Raw genomic sequence first — 27,993 nt, forward strand, 5'->3', positions numbered from 1 at the left:
TTTGAAAAAACATTGATAGTACATTTTTGATATTTAAGTATAACTATTACTGAAACTTTAGTAATAATAAAAAACAGGAGGTCAAGATGTTTGTTTTTGTTAATTTTAGATTTAAATGGTGTTTTTTTACATTTGTTTAAAAACAAGTTTTTAGTCTTTTTTAAATTATTATTTTAAAATAACTGAATTATTAATATTTGTATACTTGGCAATGCCAATGCCTATGACACAATTTTGAAGACAACTGCTTGTACATATAATCATGTGTTAAATAACAAAGATGTTTTTTTGTTTTATAGTCAAGTAGGTACTCATAAAAAAAATAGTAGTACTTATACTACAATAAATATCTATGACAAAAGCAACAAATTCAATCATGATGCCTAAATATATTTTTATTATAGAGTACAATTTCAATATAATACAATATATAGTGATTTATAATTTTATCTTAAAGCAATTTTATATAGTACACAAAATAAATAAATAATCTTTACAATGTCAAACACTAAAATGTTAAATAGACTAGTCAAGTTTCAAGTAAAAAAAAAAAAAGTTTTCCAAGCCACACCAAAAGATAAATAAACAAGTCTTTCTTTTGCACTACAAAAATTTCTTTTCAATAAAGATACAATCCTAAATTATCAGTGAAGTACAGCATAGTATATAAATTATATAAACTAAGAATTATTTATAAGAGGTAATCAACATATTTATTCTACTTTATTTTTATAAATCAAACTCAAGTCTCAAACATCACACTTAATTTAATACTATGATAATATAATATAATAATAATACTGTTAAACAATTAAAAGTTTTTCCAATTAAATATGACTTGTAATGAACAACACCATAATAAATAGGTACAAATTGACAGACAAGAAATAAGATTTTTGAACTGCTGTTAATTTTTCTTAATGTAAAAGATATTATGTAATATAAAAATAAATAAATACTCGTATATTAAATTACGAGTGTCGTTCAAGTTTTTCAGAATCCAAATGAGACTAGACTGGTCCTTTTTATGATATGGTAGCGGTTGATCTCAATTTGAGCTTTTTAGGGCCGCGTAAAAACTACATAAGGTATTTTAATTACATATTTATAAGCGTGAGGCATAAATGTCAATTTAAGGCAAATCTACTTTATTTTGAATAAAATAAAAATTTCAAAATTATGCAAATAATTTAACTAATCGAAATATGGCAAAAAAAGTTATTAAATAAAAATAACAATCACATATTGCACAACCCAACAGCGTAACATTAAAAAAAAAAATAGTGAAGAAGAAAGTGAACAAAACAATTAAAACTATAGGTAACACGAATCAGTCCTTAATTAAGTAAAAAAAAAATACAATAAATATATTTATACATATAAAAAAAAAATAATAATAATAATAATACAAAATTATTGTGAGAGTATTAATTTTCATGATTAATAGTAGAAATTATTCCGTTTTGCTTAAGTTTGATTATTGTTACAAACCGTTTTCGGTTTCCGATTCACTAGTCGGCGAGTCTATTTCAATAACAGTAATATTATTTTCATAATTTTCTTGGTATTTTTTTTTTACGTTTAACGATATTGTAGTGACTTCTCGATCAACGTCCATAGGTTGGTCACGAGAATTCACGTCAACATCCATAGCGTCTTGTTTTGATTTCTTCAGATTATGTCTTAGGGCGGCTTCGGCAAATTTTGTGTTGCAGTTGGCCATGTTGTTTTTAAACTTTAAGTACGCGTCCATAGGGTTCCATTCGTACTTTAATTCATTAGCAACTGCTGTCCACACGGGACTAGCGCTGTTTGCAATTAATTCGTTCTTGAAAACCTCGTCTTTATGTTTATAGACGGCGTCATAAAATACGGTGTCTCTACGAATCGCTTCTTTCACACATTCCTTATGTTCTTCTCTCTCCACTTCGTCGCTCTGTAAGGTATCGTTCCAATGCGTCTCTGTCGATTCCATTACCAGTAGGCGGTTTCTTCTGGTTGAAGGCGTATCGGCGGCCCAGTCAGGGGCACATTTCTCGGCAAGTTTGTTACGACATGAGTCGACATTCCGACGAAACTTCCAAAACGCTTCTTCGGGCGTCAACAAGTTGTTCATTAAATTGGAAACATCTAACCAAACTGGTGACGTTTCGCCGACAAATTTACCATTGTTGATAATAGAGTGTTTAAAAATTGAAATTGCATCAAAAAACATCTCATTTTCAATTTTTAGGTCTTCCTCGGTACAAGTGTCGCGTGGCTTGGAAATATTCATACAGTCAAACATTTTTGCTTGACAATTATGAGTATTCCGTTTGAACCTCAAATACGCTGTCTTAGCTTTAATCGCATAGTTGAGATATTTTGATATCTTTTCCCATACGTCGTTAGTACAGGACACAATGCTACCATTTTTTATTATTTCGTCTTTAAATGCCATGCACGCGTTGAAAAAGTCACTTTCTTGTACGTACCCGACTTTTTGTCTCATGGACGCCAAGTCCTCAAAATATGTTTCAACGTCGCCTTTAGTGTAGTCGTGGTCTATTTGTGTAGTGAATTTCGTTGATTTTTGTTTGTCGTCATTAACATTAAGAGCTTTTCTTTCCTCTTCGATAGACAGTTTAACTTTAGTTAGACAGTTATATTTATTCGACGAAAAGTAATTGTACACCGTAGTCGGACTTATTTGATAATCAAGTTTTTCGGCGAGCAGATGCCATATTGGATCACCAGCGTTAACATGTGTCCCGTTCAACATTAACAATTCTTTATGGCTCAATAAAACATCTAAAAATCTGTCTTTATTGACAGCTACTTGAGGAGATGTTCTTCTCGACGATTCAGAAGGGTCTTCTTCTTTTAGTCCTTGCATCAACTTAGTACGGCAGGAATGTTTGTCTTTAATGAATTTTATGTAAATCTCCTTCGGATCTAAAACTCGATTAATTCTATCACTAATTTTAGTCCAAACGGGATTATTTATATTTGCAATAACTCTATCGTTAATGATGGATTTTCGATATTCAAATATTGCTTCGCACAATTTTATTTGAAGGCTTTTATCCGTTTCAAACGCCGATGAAAAAAGTAACGTGCGACAGTTCTTGTAATCATTAATGACGCGTTTGTAAACTTCGTCGGGCTTCAAATATTTTATTCGTGATGATATTTCCCTCCAGACATTGTCGTACATCATAGCTAATCGACCGTTGCTTTTCAAAATAGAATCTTTAAACTCTTTGAGCACTTCTACAAAATCATCTATAGACTCATCTACATTGCATTCAACAATTGGTGCGACTTCACTTATCGTTTCAGATGGATCGTCATCGATGTTTTCACCAGAAAAAACACTACATTCCGTTTTTAAGGCGTGAATCATTTTTGTTTTACAAAAATGTTCGTCCTTCGATACAGTATTGAAAATGGCTTCCGGACTCATAGCAGAATTTAGTTGAAGTGAAATCTCATTCCAAACCGAGTCGGACGCGTCTGCTATTTTGTCACCGTGCATGATTGAATATTTGTACAAACATATGGTTTCAAAGAACTTGTCTTTGTCCACGACTTCTTTGCAAGAAAAATCTGATGATCCGTTCAGTTTGATTAGTCGGTTCAAGCACATTTGAGAATTTCTCGATACTCTGAAATAGACGGTGGCAGGTTTTAATGTGTCGTTGAGATCCCGAGAAATTTGAGTCCAAACAGGATGAGAAAATTTTGCTATTTCTTTACCGTTTTGTAAGATATCATTACGGTATTTACACAGCACATTGAAGAAAGTATCGTCTGATACACAATTTTGTTTATTAAACTTGGGGAAGTGCAGCGGGGTAAAGTCTTGGTCTTCTTTGCACGCTTCGATAAGTTTGGTCTGACACAAATCGTGATTGCGGATAAATTTAGAATGTACGTCCGCGGGTTCTAGAGCGTAGTCTAACATCTTTGCCACTTCGTTCCAAACGAAACTATTTTGTTTTGCTATCGCTCCGTGTTGTATAATCAAGTGTCGATGTGCGTACAACGCTTTAAAAAACTTGGTAGAATCTTCAAACTTTAAATTTTTCTTCTTAATCCTGGCAAAGGATTTATCGGTTTGAATCACCTTACGGGTGGAGACTTCGTAAGTTTTCGCTGTGGATGGATCGAGTTTACAGTGAGCGAGTAACTTCTTTTGGCAATCATGTGTGTTACGTTTAAATCTCAAATATATACTATTCGGCTTCAAAGCGTTATTTAAATGTGCAGAAATCTTACACCACACAGAATCCACACTCGGAGCGACTTCCCCGTTTTTGATCACCTTGTCTTTAAAAGCGTACAAAGCATTGTAAAACGTCTCGTTGTCGACGTGGCCAGGCCTTTTCTCAATGATTTCGGAAGTTTTATCCGAGCTCATTGTGTCGTTCAGTAGAGAAATATTGGCATTACTACAACCAGGCTCTTTCAAGTAAGCTTCGATTAGCCGTGATCGGCAACCGTGCTTGTTTAATATGAAACGGTTATAAATACTTTTTGGTTTGAGTATATTGTCCAACTTGAGTGCGACCTGGTCCCAAATAGGATCTGAAGAGCTAACGACGCGTCCGCCTTTAACTATTTGATGCATAAATTCATAAAGTGTATTGTAGAATGTTTCGCGAAACATTTTTTTTTCGTTTGAATTCATGGAAAAGTATTTTGACGGAGACTCGCGTTCGACAACATCAGACTCGGGCTCAGACTCTGGTGACAGCTGATTCTTGTTGATTTTCAACATAAAATGATTTTGCGGTATCAGAATGCCAGAGACCAATTGGCCTTCGGCATTATTGATCAACAAGATTTGATTTGATACCGTTGGCGTAGATGGAACCGACGCTGGTATTTGCATGGGTATGGAATTCATTCTTTTGATTTCAGCCATATCGGAAGATCACTGGTTTATTTGAAACATTTTTAGAATTTTTCGCTTCAGTTTTTTCATCAGTTTTCGTGAAGACTACTGGATACTTTAAATCTGAAATCCAATAAATAAATTCTATGTTATCTTTCATTTTTTTTTTTTTATTAATATTTTGGCAGCTGGGCCATTAGCGTGAATGTTATTATTTAAAACTATACAATTTTAATATGTACAAAAATTTTTAAAGTTTTCAAAGCTATAGAAAAAAAAAGTGTTTATACCTACAACTCTAAACAGTTGTGTAAATAAAGTTATACTGTACAATCTTACATTTAATGAGTTAACAGTCAGGTAATACACCAGTGCATCAATTTTAGTAGGTATTTCTTTTATTGCAATAAAATAAATAACAAACTCGGTTGGAGTTAATTTTAAATTAGCTATAAGAGCACTAAGAAATTTTCACTAAGAATTATTTTTAATTTATAATGTTAATTTTGAACATTTTTTGGAAGCATCGGAATATTTTAAATACTTTTAATAGGTGTATTTAAAAATACATTTTAATACATTTAGGTGCCATTTTTTTAAAATTATTTGTTTATTTTATAATAAATTAATTTGTTTACTACAATCCTGTAAAATAAATTTTAAATATTCTTTTTTGTTAATATCAAAAATTTGTACACTTAACAATATTTAGTTTGTGAAAATTTGTAATAGATTACATTAAATTTAATACACATTTTAGTAGACAATGCAAAAAAAAAGTTCTAACTAAAATATTGGACTATTTTTAAATCGAGCATATTTTTAAAAAAAACTATTTTGCAATAATGTAAAGAATAAAACTTTTAAAATCTTTTTTACAACTTGATAAACAAAGTGACTTTTAATTACTCTAAAAACAATTATTTCCAATACACTTTTTCCAAAGAGTAGATATTATATTTTAATAAATAACAGTCGTCAAGTTATTTAAAAGAAACAAAAAGAAAAATGTTAAAAGATATTAAATTATATGTGAGAAAAAAACCTATTCCTACTCTCGTTATGGTGAAACACATTTGAATGAATAATGTTTGACTACATTAGACTATTACAATTACTGTTGTATAACAATTAACGTTACCAAGTCCGGATTTTATATATTTACATTGAATAAACACTGATCTATCGAGGCGTAGTGTATTGGTTTTGTATGATCTCACAGACTGTCGATTCGATATTATATAAGCTGAAATAACTTTTGAAGAAAAAAAACATTGCAAAAGTTTTATGAAATTGTGTGTGAGCTATGAAAACGACACAACAGTGAAAATACTACAAATGCACACAGTCCGCATAATTTATATAATACTCGACACAGACTTCTTAACTTAGCTGTACACCAACAAAACAAAACGCCTAAGACTGTATATATTGTACTTGTTATTGATTTTATTTTTTTACTGTCGTTTACCAACAAACAGTAACGACCGTTGATTGCGTCCGCGGTTACCTTTGGCCGTCGCCGACGATCCACCGGCGCAATGTTTTGACGACCACAACAGATGACAAACACCGAAATCCGCTATCACACACACCACGGCGCCCCTGCTGCTGCTGCAATATCGGCAGCTTCATGTATAACATCTGTAAATTCCGAGTACACCACGTCCGGCGACCGGCATGACAATATCGGCGGGTCCAGATGTCAATACTATTATCTTCGCCCCGAACGAGCGTCCATTACCAATACAAACCGACTCCGGCGCACCACGCACATCAAAGCGCATTACGAAGGCTACCTATATAGCTGCTTCTATACAAACGGTATTATCTTTTTTTTTTTTTTTAATTTTTTATTTGCATCCCTCCGACGCCCGCCGCCACCCCACGGTAAACATCTATATCCATCGCAGCACAGCGTAACAGCGGCCGCCGCCCGCGGATGCTGCGCGCCGCCTACACCAAGTACACAAAAAAATTGTCGAACCGCGCCCAGTGCGGCCAACCTGAACGACCTCCGGGCGTACCAACGCGACCGGCCGACAGTTCTTTTGTTACGCCGGTGGTTTTTACCGCGGTTACCGCAGACCACCGGAGACGACGCCAACAACAACAACAACAATACATTGATTACACGCGTTATCGGTTATCACTTGCAGCGTTTGGATATTTTAGCGCCGAATCGCGTATTTACGATTTCATATTACGATATTATATTACAGAATCGAGTGTACGGTATTTTGAACAAAATTTCAGCGATAAAATAGGTACGTACCACCGTTGATATATCAAAAAAGGCAGTGCGCGACTCGTCGCCACCATGTCGAAATCGTCCAATTCCAGTGACCTGCGCACCGAATTGGCCGAACTCGTCAAACGCAAATCGGACATCGCCGTAAGTCGTACGAATTAAAAAAAAAATAAAACATACAAATCTTGAAAAGTGATGATACTCTACGCTCAACTTAGCAACCGTAAATTTCTACAATAAAAAACAAAACTAATCTCACTTATTAGGTTACTTGTTAAAAGTTACGTTATGAAGATTAGCATGTTAAAAAAGATACAATATTTCAAGTTTAAATGTGAGATTTAACGATTGTAGTTTTATGAAAACCGACTGGTATTTATTTTGATCGTCAGTGGATTTCATTAATAACGTTTTACTTTTACAGGAAACTTTAGCTAACCTTGAACGTCAAATATATGCGTTTGAAGGAAGTTACCTAGAAGACACACATTTGTACGGAAATATTATCCGTGGATGGGACAGGTATCTGACTTCAGCTAATAAGCTTCCCAACACGAAAAATGAACCCCGTAATAGGAAGTTCAAGGAGGCTGAACGATTATTTTCTAAATCGTCCATCACATCTATGGCAGTACGGTTTTTAAAACAATTATTACTATTTTACCATGTTGTATTTATTATGTATGGCTGGTCTGTGAAGCAATCCACATCGTTTACAAACTTAATAAATATATATATATATATATATAATCTTAGATTAATTATTGGATATAAAAATTGTTTTTCTATTTATACTAAACAGCCCCTTATATTATTTTATTCTCACGACCAGTCTACTAATTATTCAATGATTAGGTATCTGATTTATTAATCAAATATTTTAATCATTTTATTCAGGCTGTAAGTGGTCTCGTAGAAGCTCAAGAAAAAGGTAAATACATTTTTTCGTTATTTTATTTAGAAATTAATTGACTAATGTAATCTTTTATGGGACAACTATTTTTTTCTATGGTATATTTGAGATTTTAGTTTAACTAGTATACACTACACCACACTAGTTGTGGTAATGAGATTGTAAAAACTAAATTCTGCTCAAAAATCTGTTGGTAAATTAGAACTGTTAAATCTTGACTCGTTTACTTTTTACATCAGCTTGTCATTGTTAATTTTTTTAAATACATCAATTGTGGCGATACTCACTATAAAATTATATATAATTTTCATCAAAAATGAAGTGTTCCCACTAAAACGTACAATTTAATACTAAACTAGTAGCACAAGATACGTGCTAGTTTTTGTAAAGAGCATCCCGAGTTGTACTATAACACAGTATAAATATGTATGTTTTTTTATCATTAGCGGAAATCAATAGCGAAACAGAATCTCAAACTGGTAACAGCGGTAGTGAAGATAACGTCACCAAAGAAAGCGGTAAAACGAATAGTCTAACAAATGGTCCATCCACACCTAGAAACGTGTTAGCGTCTGCCAAACGTGCTTCTAGCACAAAAAAAGTAAAAAATCGATGATCTTCATTCAATAAACTCAACAGAGTAAGTATAAAATGTATTTAATGCAGTACAGAAATAATAAATATTATTATATGTACACCCATCGAGCTGTTTCTCTTAAAACCACCTTTTTGTCTGGTATGTTTTTAAAATATAATTAAACTTTAGAATATGTAAATAACAAAACTACACAAGTATTATTTTATGTATTAGTTTTTAGATGTATATCATTTTTAATTTAAAGTAAAAAAAAAAAACATTTTAGGTTTTAAAACAGTTTCAACGGCCACAATGAGAAAATCCAACCGAAGAAACTGAAAATGTAAAATTATCGACAGTTAATGGTTTATATGTATATACATACAAATAAGTTTGATAACTGTATTATTATTATTTATTTATGTAATTATTTTTTAAATACTGGAGTCCTTAAAATGAATATGTGATGACATACATAAATATTGAAGATTATATACATATATATTTACACACAAAAATTGAAACTTTTTTTCTGTAATTATATGAATGTATTGGAAAAAACTACTGTCAACTGTACTCGGTATGTTTGATACAATTTTAATCAAAAAAATTAAATTCGATAAAACTATACCTACTTAATATTATTTATTATGACTTAAGAGGACGTCGCAGGTAAAGTGTTACGTATACAACTCCCGAGAGATGGCGTTATTCTCCATCTCGGCGCGGCGGCGGCGGTTTATAGTCACGCCCATACGAGTGCTGCGGCGGCGCGTTGTAGTATTATCAGAGCGGCACATTATTCTATCACCGACTGCCGATCTAGTAAAAACAATATTATGCTGGAAACGTATGATTCGTCGCGGTAAACATTCGCGAGCTCGCGCGCGTGTTACAATCTCGAGTAAATCTTTTTATAGCTACTGTTCATTAACATTTATATAACAATGGACTGAGTAGAAAATACAATACCCATCATAGTTTGAATCATTCTGATAACTTAATTACTTTTTTTTAGCGTATAAATAATTTTCTCAGATATCAGAATAAACTTGGTACCTCGTATAGCGTACTTACTTATTAACATTTATATTGGAGCATACTTATTTTGCATGTCTGTTACAATAAAATACGTGTTTCCAAATTTGCTTAGCCTATATTGGCAATGGTCGTAATGAATATTTTAGTTTTTTTTCTTTTTTACTGTTTTTTTTTTTATAGTATTATAGGTCACCAAACAAAATCATTAAAAATCAGTATTATATGTAAAACATTTCAGCTTTCTGATAATTCATTTATAAATCCAAAATTAATAATTGAAAACATGTTTATAAAAATTCATCAATAGAATAATAATTGTATAATGGTACGAGTATCCGTTATAAACTTTAAGTGCTGGACGGGTCATATATAATATTCTATGATTTATTTCATTAAATAATAATTATATATAAATCTAATACTATTTCATAAAAAAACAATGTGTACATATGTAAATTTTGTATTATAATTTTTATCTATAAAACACACAACACAATAGGAAAAATAAAAATGTGGCTTCTCTGTGCAACAAAAATACAGTATTTCCCAAGTAAAGTCATATTTCTACAATATTTACAAATAATATAATTAGATAAGCTTAGATTATCTGTTGTTATCCCGAAAATTATGGTGGTCACCGCCGTCATTATTGCGGAATTTAGCTTTGTTATAAAAAAAAAATAAAAATAGAATACGAAATCATAATTGAAATATATTGTGAGTAATACTCTTTAATTTATAAATTGTAATTATATAGAAAAATAAATTATAGTATAAATGAAGAGTTAATTTGTCAAACGTTCCAAGTGCTAAAGTATAAAAATTGAACTTTATAATTTTATTTTTTTATTTCACTAGCGGAAACATAACATATTTTTGAGTTTTAAATATGATTGTTTTTTTTAATAAATATCTATTCCTTACTTGAAATTTACAAAATTCTTTCCGGTGTAGTAAACCCACGTAGTGCACATGGGTCCCTATAAGGGCATGTCCTCCTTTCGCGTCTATGCATGGTCACTAAGACGTGACCAATGGGTGTCCCCTTGTAATAATTTAATTATACTTTATTCTTTTAATTGATTATTTGATTATGTTCGAGTAGAGCGACGGCGTCGAGTAGTCGGTAGTCAATTAACGATAGGATTGATTGCACTACTCAGTTATTAACTTCAAAATTGATTAAACATTATTATTATATCAAATTTATTAAACATTATTATATGTCTATTACAATTAATTCAAAAGTTTAACTTATTCATTAAAATACCTACTCCTAGTTTTTCGTTACAAACGTTGGTCGTTTACGGTGTTTTGTACGCGGTCATCCGACCGGTGCACCACACCGGTAATGGATAAAATACAATTTAAATTATAAAGTTCAATTTTTATACTTTGGCACTTAGAACGTTTGACAAATTCATTTTTCAAATATTTATGTTGGATAAATACGTTTTTAGTGGTCGGCATTGAATGAGGGGGGTGGCTTAGATTGAGAGTAAAAAACCGTCTTTACGAAAAATAAGAATATAGAAATTACGGACACCAGGTAATACAAAAAAGAAATGGAGACCCCCCAAAAATCAAAATGTTGTTTAAAATACATTACTGATCTATATGATTTATTGCAACTAAAAATTGACTGTTGATTAATTTACACATAGCAACTTAAAAATTTCCAATTTTGGTCTGAGGAGGGGAGGGGGCCCCACACTAATTTTGGTCTGGGGTGTAAACATTGTATTACAATGTTTCGGTTTTTCGGAGAGGTATTTGAATATTTTTCCGATTTTTTTACAGTGTGCAATAACCCCCTCCCTCCCCCCGTTCCCTAAACCATTTTTTAAATCACAATTTTTACAAATTATAATTTACTACAATTGCTACCTTTTTCATACAAGCGACTTAGCGACTTAAGCTGGCTTCTTCAGCTAATTCTCTATAAAATAATGAACATAAAATAGCAAATATTAAATAACAGTATCGCTGCGCAAGTAAAATATAATATTTGTTTGTTATTGAGAATTGATTGTTAAAAATTGGGTTATCTGTTTTTACTTCAGGTAATAATATAATTGCGGTGTCACCGTTGACGTTTTCGCTGTCGCCGCGGCTACGGCTGTCGGCCCAAAACCGGTTTTCCGAACGTATAAAGATATGTGGTAAATTGCCGCTAGGCGCGCCAGCTCTCGACGTAATAATTATTATAAAAATTCAAAAAACATCCCTTCGCACTTCAAATAGTACTCGTACGCTTTTGGTGATAGAAAATTGTTTATAGTACCATATGAAAGATCAGAACTTTTTCTACGTGCCTATAGAAAGTTTTTTTCGATAACTTTATTTACAATGGTTTTATGAACGTTTGAAAAAAGTAAAAAAATTTTTGAAATAACTATAAGTAAACAATTTTTTTTTGGAAATATGGCTCTATACGCACATAGTAGACATTCCAGGCTTTCTTTAGGTATCCTTAGATTTATTCTACGATTAATAGTTTCTGAGTACTATTTGAAGTCCGAAGCGGTGTTTTAGTACTCGAAATATTTGACTGCGACGTCCTCTTAATGCAAATTAAATGTAAGAAATTTAGTTGTATTCAACATTTTAGAGCTTAAATTTTGTATTTAACCCAAATTATTATTTACTCATATACTTTACATACTAAGCACAGTTATCATAAAATATACAAAATATTTATATCGATTATGAGTATCAAATGTTTAAATACATGAATTCTGTTTAATATGTTTCGTATTTACATATCTAATATATTTAATGTATTTTAATGGGTCCTTTAGAAGGTAAATGTTACCATTGTTTAAAAACTAACAAATAAAAAGAGGTTATTGTAACATCCACCCATTTTTTATAGGGCTTCCTTTCTGCTTCTCTCCTAAACATACCTAAAACACCTTAATTTACCAATCTCATTTTCTCAAAGACTTGTGTTTATAATGTGACTAATGTTGTATTGGTAAAGTAACATCTTTCCACTATAAAAAAGTTTAGTTGTTAAAAATATATCATAACATTAATAAACTCTTCTAATGTTTATAAATAATATAGTTTTATTTGTAAAAATATATAATTGTAAATAAAAAAATACTTTTAATGATTTAACAAATGACACGAGAAAATGTTTTAAAGTAAAATATGTTATATAATAAATAATATTAAATGGTCACTTAATTTATAAATATCACAGTACTAAAATGTTAATTCAGATTATATTAAATATTTAATGTGTACTAATAATAGTTAACAATATATATATATATATATATATATATATATACATAAATATTTATTTGATAATAGTTTCAATGGATATTTATCAGTTTGGTAATATAAAATATATCCATCAGCAGGATTCAATCAAAAGTATTGTATACTTAAAGTATCGCTTTAGGAAATTGAAACGTAACCGGACGTGGATGCAGAACTATGAATAAACCTTTCTTGCCAACGGTTCTCTGGAAAATTAAAATTTTAATTCCGTACTTGGTTTTAACCTCCAAACAGTCGTGCCTTAGAAACCCCGTTAGCAGTCGTGCTGCAGTATTTACACCACTCTCAAGGTTGCCTGAGAAATATTTTTTGTCTGTTGCGTATCGCACGACTGACCTCATGTATTTAGATGCAGTGCGTGGTTTTCAGTTAATGTGGTGTAAACACAGCGAGCACTACCACTAGGAGGCTAGATACAAAACAAAATAGATATTTTATTACTTAGCATAATGAATTCATCGTTGTACAATAAATTATTGTAAAATGATCTATACTTATATTTTATATCAATAAGAATTCAAATAACAGAGTTTGGACTATGCTGTGATCGAATTATTTATTTTTTCAATTGTTACACAACATGGAAATGATATTTTAAAAATATAAATTTACAGCACCGAGGCTAAATATTGTACCATGTCAAAAATGTTGTGTGATCCGATCGTAATATTTTTATTTAAACAATTTTTGTCAGTTAATGAAGGTTACTCAAGTACAGTTATTAATTTTGTAACTTTAATGATTTGTTTGAAAAACTCATACAAAACAGAAAAGTGTAAACGTTAAGTCCATTTATAATAATTTTTTCCTATCTAACAATTGTTGTACTGCGATGTTCAACGTGTAGATGATCGCACACCCATTCGTAACAATCAGTAATGAACATAATAAATAATAAGTAATAATACTCACGAGATAAAAGTACATTTGACCTTTCCTTAGACATTAACCAATTAACTAAGTAAAACAAAATAGGAGCTAGTAATACAGCAGATGCAATTACTATCAGTGTCCAATCAGACTTATAGTTTGGTACATGGCAATTCAACTCAATGCTCCATTCAATTTGAGTGATGTTGATCTGTTAGATACAAAAATATATTATAGAATATACTAATCTCTTGTTGAAATGCTACATTAATAGGATGCGCTTACTAAATCAACGACGTCCATACAAAATTCTCTTGTTTTTTTGTACTCGTTATAGTAATTGGTTAAATTCAGATAATCACCTTTGCAATCAACACAAACTGTAGAATTTGAGTTAGAGCTGTTAATATGGTTTGATATGCACGATTCGAATAATTTACCCAACATCATTACATGCTTAGTTTGGTCATTCGGCACTTTATCATTTAAGCACACTGTGAAATAAAAATTGATCGTCTGTATATATTATATTATTACAGCTAAGCACCAAGTTATTGCAAACAAAAAATATATATACATACAGGAACATGATGCTTTCTTCCACATATTTATAACATAATCGTAACTATACAATACAACGTGTAGTCGATCTATATTGTTTAAAAGTGCTGGACAATCAATTTTACTGTCATTGTGGTGTAACTATGAATGAAATTTAAAAAAATCAAATTAAGAATTGCTGAAAAATTTATTAATCAACATACCCTTTGAATGTTTTCGTATCTTTGCTTGACTTGATAGTATTCGTTCACACAATTTTCACATATTCTGATTGGACGAGCGTTGGTAACAACACACATTGTAAACTTAGCCGTGTCATTGGCAAAAAGTTCTAAAAGCTCTTCACAACCTTCGGGTAATATTTCTCTAAAGCAAATAGAAAATTGCAATATTTATAACGTAACGTAAAGGGAAAATAACTTAAATTATATTAAGTGATAAATTAGAATTACTTACTCTTGGGGAACGGTACAAATTTCTGGTAACAATAAAACAAATGGTAAGATATATTTAAAACTAATGACCTTGGACATGACTACTAAGTTAATTCGTATTAGGTATATTATTATAATATTTAAAAAAACACAATTATGTGTGAAACGTTTTTCGAACAAAAATTTACCACAAAAGATGATATTTCACGTACTTCATAGTTCATAATGAATCGCCCTGAAAAGATTTGTGGTTTTATACACCTGTAATTTAACATTTGTCATTTTCATTCTTCGTTCTAATCATGAATGTTAAAAGGCGTTAACACAAATCACAATAATCATGCTTTATTCTCACATACAAATACAATTTATCTTTAGTCTCCCACACAATACACGTACTACGTTATCAACAGTTTGTGAATTGTGATAATTATTTTAAACAGAGATTAGACAAACGGCAACGGGCAAACTGGAATAATATGTTATAGGTTCTGACTTCTGTCATAGACTTATAATTCTATAGAATAAAATATACGTTTTAAATTAATCTATACTATTAACACCCAGTCAATAATAGATATTTTATCTACTACATATATATATACATGATGGTCCACGGACCATGAAATACGGCAACCGTGCTGAACGAAGGAATTACATAAGTTTAATATTGTTTTGCGTCCAAAAATTGGTTGACAAAAAAGGGCACATAATGATTTGAATTATGTAATGATTACATGATTTTTGTATGTTTAAACTATTATGACACTATGTATTCTGATTAGAAGATTGTTATGGTTACGGACATTGTCAAATCCGAGTCTCAGATGATTGCATTTTCTAGGTAAATCATATCAAATAGGTACAATCTATCATTTTTTTTTTAAACTTCATAAAATGTATAAAACAAGATAGTGTATCGAACCCACACTAGAACTCATAGCTGCAATTTATATATAGTTGTTACAAATGTTAACAATATACCATCAACAGTATAATTAAATATTATTTTATAGTATTAATAGATATGAAAAATGTACACTTTCTTTCAATGTTTTTTTTTTAATCTGCGTACAATGCTTATAAAAAAAAGCCAAATTATTAGCAATGTATTTTTTTTTATATAAATATATATATATATATAGTATGTTTACAAGTCTGTAGAAAACATGATATTGCTATGCTACTCCGTTGAAACTGTTGCCCAATACAAATTGTTTTACTTTCAAACGTGGTAGGTACACACGTAATTATAGAATATACAGCACGGCTTATTATAAAAAATATTACAAAACAGTATTAAGTTTAATTCTCAAAATAAAGTACTAGTATTACAATGAGAATTAGACATATTTTTAATTTTAAACATATTTACTATACAATAAAAATAAAAGTTCTAGCAAATATACATTTTACTTGACTTTTCATTGAAACAGTAAGGTACTTACATAATACATTTTATATTTTTTGTCATGAAACGAGCAGTAATTATTCATTAGTCATTTGCCCATTGTATACTTAAAAAAATATAAAATGTCAACTTATTTAATATGTACAAAAAAGAAAAAACAAAATATGCATTGTAATAATTATACGAACTCATCTATATAAATATTACTATTAAATATTAATAATTACTTAATTCGAGTTATCTGGTTAAAGTATGGTGAAAAATGAATGATCTTTTCTATCGTACTACAAAATTTAAATAATAATACATTAAATAGTTTTTCACAGACAAGACAATTCATTCTCCAGTATTGAGACAAAAAAAACTAAACAATAATCGTTTAAAGATCGTTGAATTGTTCTGCTAAATATACTCGGTTTGTTGCAGAAAACGGAACTTTAATCACTTTGGTTTTTGCGCCGATCATCATAGTCTCTAATAACGTCTCCAGCGCGGGCACTGATAATATGTCAACACTGTCTTGTTTCTCATCTTTATCGGATGTAGCCTCTCCAGACTGATCTTTCTTCTTCCTCGTTCTCAGTATAGGTATGTTGTTGGAAGTTTCTTTTGTATGTGATAGTTCCAAGTTATAGCCAATTGTATGTTGATTTTGTTGGTACTGTGTGATGAATAGGTCTGTGACACGTAATAGTTCATGGGTTAATCCCCAAACTACGTGCGTTAAAGTGCCAGAAAGTTTCTTCAGACAATCAATTAGGTGACAGTTAGTCGTTGCAGACTGCAAAAAAATAATAAATAATAAATATTACAAATATGGTTCCGGGTCAATACAGCAAAACTCTTATAAGGACATCAAAGAGTTACGTCGATATCACCACTCTAAAATTATAGAAAATATCTTAAAACAATAGTCGGTAATGAAAATACTTAGAAGACGTGTCTTTATATAAATCAAAAATAAAATCACAACATTTTAATACTTTCGCCAATATATACAGTAATTATTGTAACATGTAAAATTCAATCGCATGTATAAGTTATATTTAAGTTATAGATACGGAGCAGAAAAAGTTTTGTTTTTACAACAATGTATTTATTTTTCTGGAATCTATAACTTCTAAGCCACTGATATTTAACTTGCCACCCCAATAACATTTGGTATAATTTAAAAATGTATTTATATAAAATATTTGTAATTTAAAAAATAATATATATTGTTATAAATGTCCTTTGCTATTTTGTACTTGCTACATTGATTGGATATCATCTCCAATGTAAACTACAGATTAACAGTAATAGAAATACTTACTTGGCTAATATACGCAGGAATAATGAGCAATGCTCTGATGCCATCACATTTTTCTAATTCATCTTCTACAGTATTACTGAACTCGACATTAATTAGTTCCAGAATACTGAGCTTGTCAAGGCTTCTGATGGCGCTGAAAACTGATTGGACATAAGAATCCCAACGTCCACAACAGTTTTCTAACCTCAGTGATCTTAAATTGACAAATCGTCTTAATGATACAGCAAATTCGTTAGACAAACAATCACAATCGCCAATCTCCAAAAATTCCAAGTCAACAGTTACAGTGTCCAAACTTTTGCAAATATCTTTCGGGAAATTTTTAATAGAAGTCAAAGACTACACAAAAAAAAAACATTGACATTAATTTTTTTATTTTTGGGTATTAACTATAATGAAGACTTACTAAAGTTTTCAAGTGAACTAATTTGTCCAACGATGCTAATGAGGTTAATTTAATGCCATTAAAACTTTTTATTCTGATTTCAGTGAGGTTTGTCATTTGACCGAGGTACTTGAGATTTAATGGCATAAACTCTGCACAATTTTTGGCTTCTTTTGTCAAAAGTGGATTTCTATAAAATTAAATAAAAATTAATTACATATACTAATTAAATGAGATGTATAGGTATTTACTTTATTGATGTGGCATTAAGTATAACAAGTTGTGGTAGTGCATAAATGGTATCTTCCACCACATGTGTCGGACATCTGTACAACTCAATGTTTTTTAAATTTTTGGCTTTCTTTATTGCCGCAGAGAAACATAACCAGAAACTGTCGAAATCATCTAATTTAGATGGTATCAACATACGCCTTGTATCCAACACTTCTGTCCCTTGCCTGTTAATTGTGTCTGCAAATTTTTCCCAATCGCGAACTTGAGAATTCTTTAAACGAATATTTTGCCACTAAAACATATTTAACATTAATTTATTATATCTCAAATAATATTATTGTTGGATTTGTTTGTACGACTTACCAACATTCTATTCATAGCTATCATGTTCCAAGCAGGACACACTCGAGATGCTGAAAGGAGTTCCTGAACTTTTAAATACTTGAATACGTTCCTCATAGCCGTGGCCATATAATTAAACGATTGCATGGATGCAATTGGAACAGGCGACTCCAATAACGATCCATTTATTTCAGAAAACCTGAATGACAATGCATATTTAAAATTTATTTATGTTTTGCTTTGTAAAAATATTAGTAGACTCAAAGCTTTTAAAAAAAATTATTTAATTTTTGTTCTCGACCAGGCACATATAAAGACCACTTGCTTTAAACATGCAAATAACAAAGGCCTACGAACTAGTTCAAGATATTTATGTATAAAAAAAAAATAGGGGTTGGAAGGAAAATTAAGGATGAAGATTTTCCGCTCAAATCTGAAAACAAACATAATCAAATGATTAAAGTAATAAAAAATATATACAGCTTACTCTCCTTTATATAAAAAAAAAAGACCAGTGACAAACGCTTTTGTGTGCCTGGTCAATATTAAACTCACTGTTGAGAAAATTCAAATTTACTTACCCATCTAAATTTTTAGGTTCTTGGATGACACATGTCATTAGACTAGGTCCTCGGGTTTGTTTCATTTCATAAACATATTGAGGATGAAACATACCATCTACCATTGTAGTTGTGCAAGGGGTACCTTGACAAATCACTGTACTTGTAGATGTTGTATTTAAACTTTCATCATTTTCAGACAGTTCATCGGCGGTATTAGTGGGTTCTTCTCTTCTAGGCGTTCGATCGATGAAAAAATTTGGGGAATCTGTTGTTTGAGCTACTTGTCGGATACGTATTGGTTCAACACGTAATTGTTCAGGTTCAGAACTACCGACAATGACAGTATGAGATGGTTGAGGTCGTCTATTTCTTTGGCGTACAGATGATCGACAATTCTAAAATAATATTGATCGGTTGTTTTTAATATACACAGATAAGCTGCCATACTATTGTGTTAAATTTGCCAGCTACTAACATACATTCAAAAGGGACTGAAAATGTAACGGTACTAAAACTTAAAGACACGGACTCACACTATAATACTGTGTACTTGCATACCCTCGAATTCATATTAGTTGCTGTCAAATTTAAAAATAAGATTGCTTCTCTGCTTATAATATAATCAACAATAGAACTATATAAAGACATATATGATTATGTCAAGTGGAAGTATATGACGAAAAATACTCACAACACACACGTATCCAATAATTTTGAGATTAGCATTTAGATTGACACAAGCCGGATGATAGTACACCAAACATTGTGCACACATTAGTGTCGCTGGTTCTTTACTGTTGGCACACCGTATGCCACATGGTGCCTGCATAATAACCTCTCCATCTGATGTTGACAACCTAATTTTTTTTTATCCATTCACGTATATGGTATCAACAAGGAAGGATTATGAGAAGGAAGCATAAGGAAAACAACCCCATAGTTTTGCATTACATGAGTAAAGCATTAAAAAACAAACTAATAAGCAAAAAAAAAAAATTATGCAACTTCGGTAGGAAAAATCTAAAATTTACCTTCTTTTATTGCTAGTAGAATTAGAAGTTTCAGCGTCATTAGATTTTGTAGGGGAAGTGGTCGTAGCACTGGATTGTATTGCTTGCCAGTCTTCAGCTATATATTCTGGAGTTGATAACGATGTGTTCAAAGACTCTACATGGTCCATAACAAGTATAAGAAATATATTATAATACGAACAATTAAAAGTATTATTATTATATCCATATTAAAATGTTATAATAACCATTCTAATATATTTAATTTACCTTTTTCTTTTTTTGACTTTGATTTAGAACCTTTAACATTTTTAAATACAACTTTCATTTTTGTTGATGTCTTCTCGTTTTCGTCATCGGATAACTCACGAATGTTGTCTACTATAGGTTGTCGAATAGGAGTTTTCACTTTTTTAGATTTACTACCAGTCCCAGTAAATGAATCTTCCTATAAAACAAAGCTTACAATATATTTATCTTAAAAAAAAAATGAGCAATTTAGTTAGCTTTTCTTACTTTAGATAACTTAGTATTTGCTTCTCTGATTATTTCCTTAGTTCGATCATCTAAGCCCAAAGGTTGTTTTAAAAATGTAAAACTTTCTATACTTAAAAGACCATCGTTAGATAAATCCAACTGTTCTTGTATTTCTCTTAACGATCGAAGTTTTTTATTAGTTGGAGAATAATAGTACACATCACCACTTCTGTTAGATTTATTAGATGCAGAATCTCCTGTTGTTCTATAAACCAGCTCTCTTTTCCAACCTGGAATTTTTTTTTTTTTGTTTCTCTTTAAAATGTTCGAAGCATAAAATTGTTTAAGTGTGAACTCACCAAAATCAAATGGGAGTTTATAAATTGGGTCACTAATGTCAACATTCATTTTTCTTCCAACACTTTTCCGACTTCGAGGTGCTGATGACGTAAGATTAAAGGTTGGAGTTGTTAATTCTATAAAAATTTTAAAACCACACAACATATAAGTAAAATGAAAGAATACTACATATTAGATTTATTATATGAGAGGCAGAAAGGGAGAAGGAACCTTTTCGTTGCGAAAATCTAAATCACAAGAGAACCCAAAACATTGATCGGGTCGGAAAAATATTTAAGAAAAAACATTTTGTTATCTGCTTAGAGGCACTATTTTATTTGTTGGTTAAGTTTCATACCTTAAATATGTAAAATGAAAAATTGGCAACATTTCACAACATAAGTGTTTTTTTTTTCTTCAAAATACTCATTTTCCAAAAGATAATTTCAAAGAAATATAACTTGGCTTATTTTCAAGAAAGGAGAATGATTCTGGTCTCAAAATGACCAGAATTTGGAATAACCAATAACTCAAAATTTGATTTTTGCCACCCGACGTCCCTTTTTTCTTTCAGTCTCAAATATAGACAGATAATTTAGATAGTTTTAAAATATTTAAAAATAACTACTAATAATTAGCAAAATGCTATGTATTTAGATATTCAAACCAGGATTTATGCAATATTTTTTTAATTTTAAATCATATTATAGATGCTAACAAAAATATATATTATATAATACAAATGCAAATAATTTGTACTTCTGAGAGTTAAGCGATTTCAATTATTTTTTGTTACGATAAAATTATATTTACTTAACATACAAATTTTGGTTATCAATTACACAACTATAAGTTATAAATCACCTAATCCAGGTTGTAATTCATTAGTCTCCAAATTTTCTATAGCTTCAGTACGTGAAAGATCTCTTTTAAGTCTTTTATTACCATTTCGGGTTTGTTTTGCATCACTGGTTTCTGGCGATGAAACTAAAAATGAAACGAATAGAATCAAGCAAATAAATAAAAATTGATAATTTTATTATTTAAGTGAAATTAATAATAAATTAAACATAACTTTTTTTTGTAATAACAGAATTAGTGTTTTAACATTCTTATAAGAAATTAACATGTCCGTATGTTATTCAATATTATTTTATTTTCACAGACCAAAATTAATGTTTTTTTCAACTAAAAAAATGAGCCAAATCGATCTAGCCGTCTCAAATGATGCAGTTATATAGATAACTTGCTAACTAAAAGTAAAACTTACCATTTGATTTTGGTTTGTTATTCTGATGAATGTTGTTATTATTCACATGTGGTGGGCTGTTGGGCTCTTTATCAACTTCCATAGGTTCTCCTGTGACTTTATTGAGTTCCATTTTTATAGCTAAAATTTTAGTTAAAAATGATTAATTAGTCAAATGAAGAGTACAGGTAAATAACCATGAAACAATTTTTTTTTTTTAATCTAAGAAAAACATATTTAAAAAAACAGATGTCAAAACAAATTTCATGACACCAAAATCGCCATTTTGAAAAATGTGACTTTTCTGGATATTTTCATGAACTCTTCCAAGTATAAAAATAATTGAGTAATAAGAGATCAAAGAATTTTTAGTAAAATTTTAAACAGTTGTACTACTTACACTTCTTTTTATTCACAAGAATAGCTAAAGTGTCATCATCAATATCAAATCCTCCAAAATTATCACCAAATTTTGGGTTCTTCTCAGATTCCTGTAAATACAGAGTATATTTTTTTAATAAGCACCTTATTTATCATATTTTTACACTTATAGAAACTTGACCACCTACATTTTCAATATATGTTAGCAGGTTTATTTAGCGTTTATACCAGTGTTATTAAACTATCTTTGAACCCATTCTATTACTAGGCTTACTTAGCTAAGTTAAAACCATAGATTAAAATACCTACTTAAACTTTCAACAAGTATATAAAATGCAGAAACTATTATGTTAACGACATGGAAGCAACGAATACATGGTTAATATAGCTTTGTCTGATATTGGGTTGCCAAAACAGTATGCCATGGCTTGTTTATGCATAATCTATGTTAAACGTTTTAATACCTTACATACAACTATGATGAACTAATTTTAAGCAACACCACTGAAATGTGTGGAAGAAAATATTATAAGAGGATAATTTGAAAACAAGTTATTTTCTTGATAATCATAGTTTTAGTATCTAGATCCAAAATTCAGTATCTAGATCCAAAATCGAAGACCAACATTTATATCTTAAACAATAACAAAGAGCAAAATAAATTTTAATTTGTATCAAATTTTTGTGTGAACGAAGAAAACATAGACCACAAGTTATTATTTTCAAATATCATTTGACACAAATAAGTTTGTCAATGACTCGTACATGAGTGCGACCATTTTTCTATTATCTTATTAGCCATAGTTTTTATTTTAATAACTAAAACATAAGAAAAATTAAAACTTTATCGTAACATAATAATTATGAAAAGATTTTCAGTACTGACTATATAGTAAAATCTAAAATTTAATTTAGAATATTATATTTATTTAATATAGCAAACAATCATAGATAGGTATACTTTACCATTAATTCAAAATTTGTTCTTTGTCATAATTAAATTTAGAACTAAAACTAAGAGAGAACTTTAAATAAAATTCTAAAAAATAAATTTCTAAACTTTCAAAAGAAAAAGTAGGCAGCAAATTGTCAGTCAGAGATATCATTTGAATCAGTGATACCAACACAGAGACAGTTCATCAAGTATAAATATTTGATAATGTTTTATTGAAAATATAACAATGACTATTACCGAGTATTATTAAATAAATAGAATGTTTAGTAAATTCTTCAACTTAAACCCTATACACTTATAGAAAATACACGTCCAAGTGTTAGTTAGCCAAGCTAAGAGATAATTTCAAAATAATATGAATGTATGAGAATTATAGGAATTTTATGAATTGTTGAAATCTCTAAAACAACTACTTTAGAACATTATTTAAACATCATAATGTATCAAAATTCTTACTTTAACATGTAATACTATATTCAGATATTAAAATGTTGAATAGTTGTTTGTACTTACATTGAAAAATTGTTCTTTCATTGTTTCACATAATTCCATTATTAATGTCTGTAACCATTAAATAATATAATTATAAATCAAAATACATGTTTTTAGATATAAAGTAAATTAATATTTAAACAACATAAATCAGCAGAATATAGTTGGACAAATAATGTCTTTCACAACAATAGCCATAACCAAACCTTGCACACATAAAAATGTACACCATGATAAAAATTTGTGCATTGTAATGTTTACATAAATCTTATGATATGTGTTTTATTCTAAATACAATGTGAACAGTATTAGTTGAATATAACTTTTAAGCACTCGAGTGGCGGCATTTGTACCATTCTCAATCCGGTGTGGGAAAATTTTGAAAGTTTTTATTTTGCGTTCTCTTTTGTGTTTTTTTGTAACTAGAGAATACCCGTCAGTCTTGCTTATAGATATTAAGACATTGTTTTTTCAAAAAAAGCAAGCTAGCGTACAAAAGATAACTTATCATTTATTAACTACAAAATCAATTATTAAATTAATGTTCGTAAAATGATCAAATCGATAAAAGTAATTAATACTAAAATAAAATATACAAGTCAAATCTATATTGCGTTAATTTCAATATAAACTGTTCAAATCTGTATTACAGACCTTGAATTAAAACAAAAGCATGTGTAAAACCAAAGATAAACCTAATTAGAACATACACGAACCATACCAATGTCCATTGACACATAATACAACAATAAATGAAAAAGTTATAAGTAAACTTCATATCTGGGAACCAATGCTTACTTTTTCTCTACAATGTTTAAATTAAATGCGATTACGCAAAACGATCAAGCCAATATACAAACTAATTGTGTAACTTTCAGGTCGATTGAATATTTTGATTTACTATTAGTTTTTAAACGAATTGAATATAGAATACAATATTATAAAACTAATTATATATCATGCAAGACTTGCACTTGTGTTTTAAACGAAATAGTGTTTCATCGACGTTGTCGTACACATACCTACAAGTGTTTACACATAAGAAATACAAAATGAAAATAGATACACACTTCGAGAAACGCAAAAAGGTGAAAAATAGTTAATATTTGAACAACCTACTTCGCAGATCGCTTATTTTGTATTTAAGCGTTAAGCTTATAACTATTGATAAATGAAATATTACAATATTTTTTAACACAACAATAATTATTATACATAGATAATATTATGTACATACTCGGGAATACGCAAACAGTGCAGTTTTACATGTGAGTATCTGTAAAGAAAAGATTTTAACAATCAGATATAAAAACACACGTACAACATTAAACAAAATCACGAGCGATAGAATTTTCGATGGAAAATATTATTATCCGTATTTAATTACTCGATAATCGAATAGCGATTTGACAACAGCAAACAGTCAATAAATATAGCGGGAACTGAGAAATAAAAACACTATATTATAACTTATGTACCGTGATGGCGCCTGGCGGAATGAAGGATACGCGGGACCGACGCCAGAGTGGTGTAAACCGTTTTCCGGGGAGAGGTTAAACAATTTTAGTAAAAAAATTAACTTATAATTTTTTGAATCACCCAAACGGTTTAGCCAAACGATTGAAACTATTTTAAAACAACAAAGATATTTTTGTGTACGTTTTAAAATAATATAGTAACAAAATTAAACAGTTTTATTTAACTAACCTCAAAAATATTCCCGCCATATAATGAAAATTTAAACGTTCGGCAGACGATGACATGCTAGCAGGTGTTCCTATGCGCCTGTCTTGTAAGTTGTATTCTAACGAGAAGAAAATCGTACGGCCTAAGAATTCTTAAGTCGTTATTCAGTATTAGTTAAGGAAATACTTTTATAGTCTACTTGACTCGCGCTTCATGTATTTTCTACTGATTTTGTTATTGTATTATCTTATATTTTGATCCATTGCACGAGTATGAAATAATATTGTGTTCATCTTGCTATACGAATTTAGCAATTTGATTTAAAATAAATAACAAAAAATAAACTTATCAGTATAAATTTATATAGATGTTTAAATTATAAACCAGTTACTCGCTTTTGGTTTTGTCTATACGACTGACATTCACCAGTCACCACCATACGTACATGTTTTTAATTTTTATAACATCAATTTATGTTTTAATATTGTTTTAGCATAAATGTAGCCCACAATAGATTATTAATAAGTAATATATATATTGGCGTTAATTAAGTTGTATCACCATTACCATTAATCAGTTTACTTGATATATGTATCATCGTAGTAGTAAATTTAGTATGTTAATTAAAATAATTATAAATCTAACTATTATTATAAATATTAATTATTTTTGTACGTACAATTTGCCAAACTTTAAAAAAATAATAAATAATTATAATAATAGTCAGATTTATAATTATTTTAATTAACATAAGTTTATTTACTACCACGATGATACTCACATTGAATGTTACTGGCATGTATTGTTAGATAATTGTTTAGTTCAAAATTTATATGATATTCTCTATACAGTTACCATTATATAAGAATTATTATGATACTTATAATATTATATAACATAATACATTTACAAATTGTTAGTTTATTACATACTTTTTTTTTTTATTAAGACACGATCCTTATATTTAATTAAAATATTATTATTATTATTTAATTACTATTAAACGCACGTTTAAGTACAAATATACAAAAAATTTACTAATTCAAAAAATGAAAAAAATTACAACTTTAAGTGTATAAAAATGACATAAACAAGTAACAACTAGTTTTTTATTTCGCCAATAGATAAATCGGGATTAATGTTGTACAGTTCTAAAGTATTCAATTCTCCAAAACTAACTGAGTTGCATACGGTTTTCTTGGAGCATCGATTTTGGTATCACCTTTAAACAATAATTGTTATTAGATATCAATTGCATTTTAGTTAAGTTTAGTAACATAGATATTATGCTAATTATTATTTAATTCAATTTTTTTTATTAAAAGATAATAATATTTTAGTAATTGCTATATTGTTGTATTATTAATATTGAATAATTTAATGATCTCCCAGAGTCAATCTGCTCAATAGCAACACTATTGCCCACAGAGCCATTGAATCACCTCCACCCACATAGTTAAGTTCATAAGACAGTTATTTATTTAAATTAACAGCTGTAGTTTGTAGATTTCACGAGAGATACAAAATCTTGTGTGACCGCCATGCTTGTAATCTTTTAGCCAGACCGCTAACATCTTTTATAATTCTCATTTTAAGATATTTACATTTTGAATTTATTTTATAATAACTGTAATATGGTTAGCATTGTAGTCTTCCTTTTAACTTACGGAAAATTAATAAGTTGAGCTTGAGTTTTTTAATGGCTGAATAAATTATTTATACATGATGCACCTGAAAACGAGTCTTCAATCTCGTTATTTTCGTAATTATCATTTTTACTGTTAGCCCTAGACAGATGTTTGATTTTATTCTCATATCCCTCGTGTTCATTTTTCTCTAAATAAATTACAACAAATAAATAAACAAGTTCTATAAATACATCTATTATTAATAATCACAAAAAATTACTTTTTATTAACGCTTTATCGTTCACATTATTGGAAGTTAAATCATTAGAATTCAAACCAGCAATGGCTTCAGAATGTGAGCTGTCATCATCTTCCCAATCGTCTTCATAAATAGAATTGGTTTTCTATGCAAAAAAAAAAAATAAAAAATTACAACTATATCATTTGTGTCATTCTTTTCATTAACTATTAAAGCTAAATAGAAAATATATTATAGTGTTTGCTTACACTATTGTCACTACAATCATTTTTTCCATATATAACGCTAAGAGATGTACTTGATGATGTAGAAAGTTTAATTGGAGAAGATGAAGAATCAAGATGCTGAAAATGTGTAGTTTTCTGTCTCAAAAAATGTTCTGGCTCTATTTCATGTTTCTAAATAAATAAATAATTTATATTACAGTGTATTATTATTATTAGACAACTCATG

At 29.7% G+C, this 27,993-nt stretch overlaps 5 protein-coding genes across 13 annotated transcripts in view; 1 reads left to right on the forward strand and 4 right to left on the reverse strand.

The window, feature by feature from the left end:
* Window positions 1–518: 518 nt before the first annotated feature.
* On the reverse strand, window positions 519–6,752 carry LOC126834161 (uncharacterized). 3 transcript variants are annotated; one of them, XM_050565898.1, is made up of 2 exons: window positions 6,390–6,752; window positions 519–5,002 (listed from the first exon to the last, which is right to left on the reverse strand). In XM_050565898.1, the coding sequence occupies exon 2, from the start codon at window positions 4,907–4,909 to the stop codon at window positions 1,484–1,486; it is 3,426 nt and encodes a 1,141-aa protein (XP_050421855.1). In that variant the 5' UTR covers window positions 4,910–5,002; window positions 6,390–6,752; the 3' UTR covers window positions 519–1,483. The 3 variants fall into 3 exon arrangements, with proteins under 3 accessions (XP_050421855.1, XP_050421857.1, XP_050421856.1); XM_050565900.1 differs by lacking the exon at window positions 6,390–6,752 and adding an exon at window positions 6,045–6,368; XM_050565899.1 differs by lacking the exon at window positions 6,390–6,752 and adding an exon at window positions 6,021–6,368.
* On the forward strand, window positions 6,485–12,368 carry LOC126834162 (chromatin modification-related protein MEAF6). Of its 2 annotated transcripts, none has more exons than XM_050565902.1 (5): window positions 6,485–6,703; window positions 7,555–7,761; window positions 8,028–8,061; window positions 8,490–8,683; window positions 8,907–12,368. In XM_050565902.1, the coding sequence occupies exons 1-4, from the start codon at window positions 6,560–6,562 to the stop codon at window positions 8,657–8,659; spliced, it is 555 nt and encodes a 184-aa protein (XP_050421859.1). In that variant the 5' UTR covers window positions 6,485–6,559; the 3' UTR covers window positions 8,660–8,683; window positions 8,907–12,368. The 2 variants fall into 2 exon arrangements, with proteins under 2 accessions (XP_050421859.1, XP_050421860.1); XM_050565903.1 differs by lacking the exon at window positions 6,485–6,703 and adding an exon at window positions 7,012–7,274.
* Window positions 12,369–12,847: 479 nt separating this feature from the next.
* On the reverse strand, window positions 12,848–15,218 carry LOC126834329 (osteopetrosis-associated transmembrane protein 1). 2 transcript variants are annotated; one of them, XM_050566165.1, is made up of 6 exons: window positions 14,840–15,215; window positions 14,587–14,749; window positions 14,404–14,524; window positions 14,108–14,316; window positions 13,865–14,033; window positions 12,848–13,137 (listed from the first exon to the last, which is right to left on the reverse strand). In XM_050566165.1, exons 1-6 carry the CDS (start codon window positions 14,914–14,916, stop codon window positions 13,070–13,072), a joined length of 807 nt encoding a protein of 268 aa, XP_050422122.1. In that variant the 5' UTR covers window positions 14,917–15,215; the 3' UTR covers window positions 12,848–13,069. The 2 variants fall into 2 exon arrangements, with proteins under 2 accessions (XP_050422122.1, XP_050422121.1); XM_050566164.1 differs by lacking the exon at window positions 12,848–13,137 and having other exon boundaries at window positions 13,144–14,033; window positions 14,840–15,218.
* Window positions 15,219–15,943: 725 nt separating this feature from the next.
* LOC126834328 (uncharacterized) lies at window positions 15,944–25,435 on the reverse strand. 3 transcript variants are annotated; one of them, XM_050566161.1, is made up of 17 exons: window positions 25,355–25,373; window positions 25,205–25,243; window positions 23,989–24,036; window positions 22,540–22,630; window positions 22,161–22,280; window positions 21,755–21,877; window positions 20,911–21,027; window positions 20,591–20,841; window positions 20,345–20,522; window positions 20,096–20,231; window positions 19,756–19,921; window positions 19,083–19,459; window positions 18,523–18,700; window positions 18,177–18,451; window positions 17,947–18,115; window positions 17,541–17,879; window positions 15,944–17,009 (listed from the first exon to the last, which is right to left on the reverse strand). In XM_050566161.1, the coding sequence occupies exons 3-17, from the start codon at window positions 24,025–24,027 to the stop codon at window positions 16,608–16,610; spliced, it is 2,961 nt and encodes a 986-aa protein (XP_050422118.1). In that variant the 5' UTR covers window positions 24,028–24,036; window positions 25,205–25,243; window positions 25,355–25,373; the 3' UTR covers window positions 15,944–16,607. The 3 variants fall into 3 exon arrangements, with proteins under 3 accessions (XP_050422118.1, XP_050422119.1, XP_050422120.1); XM_050566162.1 differs by lacking the exons at window positions 23,989–24,036; window positions 25,205–25,243; window positions 25,355–25,373 and adding an exon at window positions 23,487–23,596; XM_050566163.1 differs by lacking the exons at window positions 19,083–19,459; window positions 19,756–19,921 and having other exon boundaries at window positions 15,947–17,009; window positions 25,205–25,435.
* Window positions 25,436–26,663: 1,228 nt separating this feature from the next.
* Window positions 26,664–27,993, reverse strand: part of LOC126834066 (homeobox protein 4-like) — a 57,520-nt gene continuing 56,190 nt past the window's right edge. For all 3 annotated transcript variants that reach the window (XM_050565699.1, XM_050565698.1, XM_050565697.1), the window contains 4 exons: window positions 27,789–27,938; window positions 27,562–27,685; window positions 27,321–27,489; window positions 26,664–26,875 (listed from right to left, as the gene is read on the reverse strand). In XM_050565699.1, the coding sequence (XP_050421656.1) occupies window positions 27,350–27,489; window positions 27,562–27,685; window positions 27,789–27,938 (414 nt within the window). In that variant the 3' untranslated portion in view covers window positions 26,664–26,875; window positions 27,321–27,349. The remainder of the gene's footprint in view (window positions 26,876–27,320; window positions 27,490–27,561; window positions 27,686–27,788; window positions 27,939–27,993) is intronic.

The sequence above is a fragment of the Adelges cooleyi genome, unplaced genomic scaffold (genome assembly GCF_023614345.1).
Source record: "Adelges cooleyi isolate 19-005CV unplaced genomic scaffold, UGA_ACOO_1.1 ACOO_flye_CR_arks_rails_tigmint_CR_PRNA_21, whole genome shotgun sequence".
Taxonomy (NCBI): domain Eukaryota; kingdom Metazoa; phylum Arthropoda; class Insecta; order Hemiptera; family Adelgidae; genus Adelges; species Adelges cooleyi.